Source organism: Mus pahari, chromosome 6, assembly GCF_900095145.1.
Source record: "Mus pahari chromosome 6, PAHARI_EIJ_v1.1, whole genome shotgun sequence".
In the NCBI taxonomy this organism is placed as follows: domain Eukaryota; kingdom Metazoa; phylum Chordata; class Mammalia; order Rodentia; family Muridae; genus Mus; species Mus pahari.
Genome location: NC_034595.1, coordinates 101,081,557 through 101,088,333, shown reverse-complemented (window position 1 = coordinate 101,088,333; position 6,777 = coordinate 101,081,557). Strand labels below are relative to the sequence as shown.

The 6,777-nt window shown below is 49.8% G+C and overlaps 1 protein-coding gene across 3 annotated transcripts in view; it reads right to left on the bottom strand.

The window, feature by feature from the left end:
- Positions 1-4,376: 4,376 nt before the first annotated feature.
- Slc2a5 (solute carrier family 2 member 5) overlaps positions 4,377-6,777 on the bottom strand; it is a 30,259-nt gene continuing 27,858 nt past the window's right edge. For all 3 annotated transcript variants that reach the window (XM_029540324.1, XM_029540323.1, XM_021201097.2), the window contains exons 11-13: positions 6,060-6,135; positions 5,208-5,335; positions 4,377-5,110 (exon numbers count right to left, since the gene is read on the bottom strand). In XM_029540324.1, coding sequence (XP_029396184.1) covers positions 4,901-5,110; positions 5,208-5,335; positions 6,060-6,135 — 414 coding nt within the window. In that variant the 3' untranslated portion in view covers positions 4,377-4,900. The remainder of the gene's footprint in view (positions 5,111-5,207; positions 5,336-6,059; positions 6,136-6,777) is intronic.

Below are 6,777 nucleotides of genomic sequence, written 5' to 3'. Positions count from 1 at the left end.
TGGGCCTTCTGTGGTTTGTTATTTTTCTGTGTGCATTAGTTACTTCCCTGTTGCTGTGATAAGGCATGACGACCAAAGGCAACTAACTTAAAGAAGAGGGAGTTTATTTTAGCTGATGGCTCCAGAGAGGCTGAGCCCATCAGCGCTGGGAGGCAGCGAGTAGCAGGCAGCTGGAGCAGGAAGCAGAGAACTCACATATTTATCAGCAAGCACAGAGCAGAGAGAGTGCATTAGAAGGATGGATAAAGCCACAGCCCACTCACAGTGACAGCTGCTCCACCAACTGGGAATCAAGTGTTCAAATACCAGAGCCATGGCAACATTTCTCATTTAAACCACCATGGGGTGTGTGTGTGTGTGTGTGTGTGTGTGTGTGTGTGAAAGAGAGAGAGAGAGAGAGAGAGAGAGAGAGAGAGAGAGAGAGAGAGAGAGAGAGAGGTGTGACTGTGCATGAGGAGCTCACAGGACTTCAGCAGTCTGTTATCGGATTCTACCTTGTTTGAAACAGGGTCTATTACTGCTTAGTGCCCCCTATGCTAGGTTAGGGGCAGCTAGCTTCTGGGATTCTCTTGTCTCCGCCTCCCTTCTTTACATATGATGGTAGTGGCTGGTTCTGATGCTTTGATTGGGAGTCTGCGTTTGAACACTGAAGGTCCTGTTCCCCAATTGGTTCTTGATCAATCAATAAAGATGCTATCTGCCAATGGCTGGGCAGAAGAGGTGGGACTTCCAGGTTCCTGCAGGCAGGCTAGGAGACGCAGAGGAGAATATTAGATTTACCATGCTTCAGAGGGAGAGAGAGGCACCAGTCATGTGAGATCTCGGGTGGAGTGGCCATTGGCTGCCTCCCTGACTGGGCCGAGCTTAGCAGGCGGGAGATTAGAAAGACAACTAACCTGAGGGCAGAGTTAGAGTTGCTGAGCTAGCAGTAAAGGTAACTGAGCAACTAAGTTGAGGGCAGAGTTAGAGGTGTTGAGCTGGGAGTGAAGACAAGGGCAGGCTAGCTGCAGGAGGCTTAGAAGTGCCCGGCCATTGAACTAAAAAGCATATTAAAAATAAGCTAATGTGTGTGTGTCTTTCATTTGCAGGTCCAAAGGGACCAGGGTGGTGGCTGGTAGTGTGGTCCATCTGGAATTTAAAGCAGGGTAGTAGAAACTACATGTTACATATGATCAATGGGATTCAGACCCACGCTCCATGTCCAGCTGTTACATGGGTTATAAGAACTCAAACTCGGGTCTTAATGCTGGTGTGGCAAACCTTTCACCTACTGAGCCATCTCCTTAGCCCATGACCTTATTATTTCTAATTATACTTATAAATTTAAGTATTTAGGAATAATGACTAGAGGTAATTAGTAAATAATTGTAATTGCTGTGATTTGGATCTCTGACACCCCAAAACCTGTGTGTTTGGGCCACAGAGGTAAGAAGGGCCTAAGGGCAAGCCTATTGTTTTGCTAAAATTCATATCTTCAAACTGCCTTCTAAATGTGTGTGTTTACACTTGTATATTAGTGCTGCTTTCAGTCTTGGTTGGAGAAGTTTTTGCAGTGAGCAGAGAGGTCAAGGCAGAGACTCATATCACTGGGGTTCACAAACCACTCACACAGCGATCTCAGCTACGATGCAAGGGTCTGTCCACTGGGGCTAGAAGAACCCTCGCACCTTTCCACCTCTGCTCTCACGACTTAAACCCCTCCCCATCCCCATCGAGACTCACCTCCCTCTGGGTTCACCCAAGTGTCATTTCTAGGGGGGAGGAGATTGGTTTTGGGTTTTGGAGGTGGGTTCTTAAGTGTCCCAGGCTAACCTGGAATCCACTATGTAGCCAAAGATGACCTTGAACTCCTAACCTTCCTCCTTCACTTTCCAAGAGCTAGGATTACAGGGATGTGCAGCCAGGCCTGGTTTAGCCTTTGACACCTTGACTTCAAACCTCTGGAATCTGGGAATTTGTCATTAACTCCGACCATACAGGTGTCATGCAGATGAGAAAGCACTCAGACTGAAGGGCGGGGAGAGAAGACTGTTCTGATCATCCCTGTCTCTGGAGCTGTCCTTAGCCTATGTACCTACTACCTTTTGCCCTTGCCCTCACCAAACTGTGCCCCTGGAGGGTCACTGAATCCAAAGAGCCTCTCCCTTTTCCTTGAGATTTCTGCTCAACCCCTAACTTCTCCTGTAAACACCCGAGTCACTCTCGCACAAATGAAGTCTGAACCCAGTCTCAAAAGAGCTCTGGGGGGGGGGGGCTACCTTCCTGAAGGCTCCCCCAACTCTTCTGTGGGACAGATGGGGTGAATCTCTAGACTGTATGTGTGACTGGGGCTCTGCTCTGCCCACGGGCTGACTATCAACGCTCAGATCCTTCCTGTGGCCTCCCTTTCTGGCTTTCTCATTCACCTTCTCTTTCTTGGAGCCCTGTGTTTACCAGCTGGTCTCTTCGTCCTCTAGTCCCACCCGGAACTGCTAGGGACTTCTAACCCCTGGGTTATCGTGATGGTTTCTCAAGGCTGGGGATGGAACCCAGGGCCTTGTTTCCCCTAGGCTCTGTCACGGAACTACACACTCAGCCTCCCAGAATATTATAACCAAGTTCAGACTCAGTGTGGTTATCAAGACTTAAAGGGTACTGGGTATGGTAGAGTACCCATTTAACCCCAACACTCAGGAAAAAGAGGCAGGCAGGTCTGAGTTCAATGCCATCCTGGTGTACAAAGCAAGTTCCAGGCCAGCCAGGGATTCCCAATGAGGCCCAGTATCCACCCCTCCTACCCCACAAAGATGCATTGGCTCTTTCATAGCCCCACAACTTATACCCCACCCACACAAGCAAAACTCTGGATGTTTCTATTCATAACCATCTGTGTGAGTTTTAAACTGTATGAGTTCATGCCAAGGTCTTCATCTCTAATGGACTGCTACACGAAGTATTCCAGGATCCATACCATCGGCACTCTCCCACTGTCTGCCATCCACTCATGTGCGTGTCCTCTCCCCTGTGTTTTACTTGTGGATTTACATAGTCTGGAGATGCGTGCTTATCCCCAAGCACGTCTACCCAGCAGAGTACCAAATGTGCATCACTGAGCTAGACACTTCAAGCATATCAAGTCATTTAACCCTGCAGCAACCACATGGGACATGTTGTTTGTCCCACTTTTACTTAAAGTACAGAAAAGCTAAGATTCATGTAGCATGTAGCTTTTGCTACCCCGCCTTAATGCTCTGGAAATGGGTTGCGCTACGTGCCTTCTCCCAGAGAATATTGTATTTGTGCATGAAACACACACACACACACACACACACACACACACACACACACACACACACACACACTGTTCAATGTCAACCTGCCTTTTTTGGCTCAACTGCTGGGCACCTCCAGTCTACCATGGCTAGCGTGCCCTTCTCCCTACTCCCAGCTCAGCATTCTATCTGCCATCAACCTCAGTTTCTCAGCCATCTTCAGTCCCAGCTCAACACCCCAGGGAAAAGTGGCCTACAGCCGGTCCAACCGAGATCTCACACGGCTGGTTGGCTTTTCTTTCTCCCAAGCACGGTGAAAACTCCTTTCCTCACTTCTATGTCTGCTAGCTTGCCTAAGGAGACCCGGAAGTCCCGCCTATTTCTCCCAGCTCATTGGCCGCTAATATCTTTATTGATGGATCAAGAACCAATAGGGGAACAGGACCTTAGCATCCGCTCCACACCTACAGAGTCCGGACTCTCCTGGCTGCAGGTGTTACTACTGTTCCTGTGAGCAGAATCCACAGTGGTTCCACAATCTCTAGCTCCCGATTCTGACAGCACCACTTCTCAGCATTCAGAGAGTCCGTCCTTCAGTGTTCTCTATCCCTCATGTGGCAAGCCAAGGATGGCTCGATCACAGAATGTGCTTCCTGGGTATCAGACTGCTCTTGAGTCAGTTGCATGACTCGATGCCAAAGAATCTTTATTCTATGTATGTAACAATCGCTCCAGACTCCCAAAGCTTTCTCTGTTATCCTGACTGCTTCCGTAGAAGACACCACAGCCCACTTAGGACCTCCATTCACATCGAAAGGCTTTCTCTATACTTTAATAATCTCTCTCTCTCCCCGCTCCATCCCACCCCCTGCCTCCTCTCAGACTTCAGTTCCACCTTGTTGATGGCTCCGTTGGTGCTCACCATGTAACTGCAGACACGCGGAGTCTCTCCCAACTTTACACTCAACACTTCACAGCTCTGCAGCTCTCCCCCAGCCCCTTCTTCAGCAGGGAGTGTCTGTGTGTCTCTCCACGCCAGATCCTGCTCTGGGGGGACCAGCCACCCTCAGCAGAAGGGTCACCCCTACAGCCTTCCTCTGCTCGCAGAGAACTGCTATGCCTTGGTGAGAAGTGATCATATCTGTTTTATTGGTTATACAAAGTAGTATCGTTTACAGTTAATAATCCACGCTCAGTGTGTCTTCGCAGATGGTCTGTTCCCCCACTTTATGACATGGCTGGGTAGGGAAAGAGGACAATACCAATCCCAAGTAGATGCCAGAGTTCTCTCCAGGCCCACAGGAAAGACACAAGAGTCAGTTTTGCTGGTAAAATATGATCATCACATCTGATCTTGCAGTAACTCTTTTTGTTAGAAAAGCGATGTTACAAGACCCTCACCAGAGTCAACCCAGCAAAGGCAAGGGATGGCTCTGCATGAGACCAAGAGACTATGGCTGGCCTCTATAGTTAGAGGCAGCAGGAAAGCACAAAGCAGTCAGATGTTCCCACTGAGTGGAGGCTGGTGATGGGGCTGACATTTCCCACCAGGCTCATCTCTCTTCCAGGGTCACAGACAAGAATCCAGAACCAAAGTCTAGACAGGAGGTCCATGCAGGCTGGCCAGGCAGGCTGGTGGCCTGGCTCTGCTACTGCTCCAAGATAGTATGTGGGAGGGTGTCAAGCTCCTCCTCCTCCTTCTTCGGATATATGTCTGACACCTTGTTCTTCATGGTAAAAATCTGGTTGATCTCAATGAATGTCCTGCCCTTGGTCTCTGGGACGATCATGAAGATGTAGATGGTGGTGAGGAGACAGATGGTTGCAAAGATAATGAAGCTGTAGGGACCAAGGCCCATCTGTGGGGAGAAGGACCAGCATGGTAGGGCGTGCTACAACATTCTGGCTTGGTGGCTTGGGGATGTGGGTGATGCTGGGGCCTAGGGTGCCACTCACTTGAATGAAGGGGAAGATGAGCCCTACAGTGAAGTTAGAGAGCCAGTGGACACTGCCTCCAATCATGTAGGCGGCTGGCCGGGAGGACTGCAGGAAGATCTCGGTGATAAACAGGGCAGGGATGGGACCTGTGGGAGGGAGGATAGAGGGATGAGGGAGAGGCATGACAGGGAAGGGGTGCAGAGAAGAACGTCAGTCAAACAACATCAATCAACGTTGTTTCGGGGGAGACACTTTCCTGGACTGCACAGTGGCTAACAAAGGGTCCTTGAGCCCATGGGTGTTTTGGTACCTTAGCTACCTGACCAATGGGGGCCGTGAGTACCTGCAAGACACAAGACTCTGTGAGGTGGCTATGTGAAGATGCTAGACATGTCATAAGGATGATAGGCATGATGGATGGATGGCAGAGGCAGTGAGGAAGCTAGGCAGGTCATAAGGATGCTAGACATGATGGATGGATGGCAGAGGCAGTGAGGATGCTAGGCAGGTCATAAGGATGCTAGACATGATGGATGGATGACAGAGGCGGTGAGGATACTAGGCAGGTCATAAGGACACTAGGCATGATGGATGGATGGCAGAGGCAGTGGGGATACAGATGCAGATCATAAGGATGCTAGGCATGATGGACAGATGACAGAGGCTGCCTGTGCAACTCACTCTGTCAATCAAACATGGCAGCACTGTCAACCCATAGTGCTAATTACAGCCCCTCCCATCCTGTGCTAAAAGGAGCGAGGGAGATGCCACTTGGGGTCACATCCACCCTTCCTGGAGACACTCAGAGAGTATCAAGGAGGATCAGGATGTGGGTCACTGAAACCGTGAAACCAGCCAAGGGATACATACTGGGTCCTACGGCATGTCCTACGACGTAGACAATGACACAGACAATGCTGATATAGGGCATCCAGGAGATGGTGTTCTGTAGGGTGGAGAGACAGGCAGTTAGCATGCAGCAATGCAAAGGCCATCTGGGGCGGGAGTCTCGGGGACCTCAGGGCAGAAATGGCACTAGGATCTGGGAGGAGCCGGCAGCGACTCTGCTGCACAACTTGATGAGATCTTAGACGTCACCTGAAGGGTATTGGACACACAGTCCCTTGACATCTGACAACGACTATACTCGCTAGAACGAACTCATGCTGGTCCCTGGTCCCTTTACTACAGTGAAAACATAGGCTGGGCACAGCATGTGTGTCACTTCTGAGCAGGGCTACCAGCTCAGCTGGCAGGTGCTGTGTTAATCTTTTTCCTGAAAATACCTCTGGCCTTCAAAGGGGCAGAATTTTTGCTGAACCTTGTAGCTAAATTACCAACATGTTTTGAGATCATGGACAACTATGTACTTCACCTGACCTCCTACTGTGTGCTCAGCCTGGATAAGTATATTCTCCCATTAAGGCAGCAATGGTACCTGACTAGGCCTTGATTTCCTATGAAATCAGCTCTTAAAACCTAAGCTAAGCCTGGTGTGGTGGTGCACACCTTTAATCCCAGCACCTGGGAGGCAGAGGAAGGCGGATTTCTGAGTTCGAGACCAGCCTGGTCTACAAAGTGAGTTCCA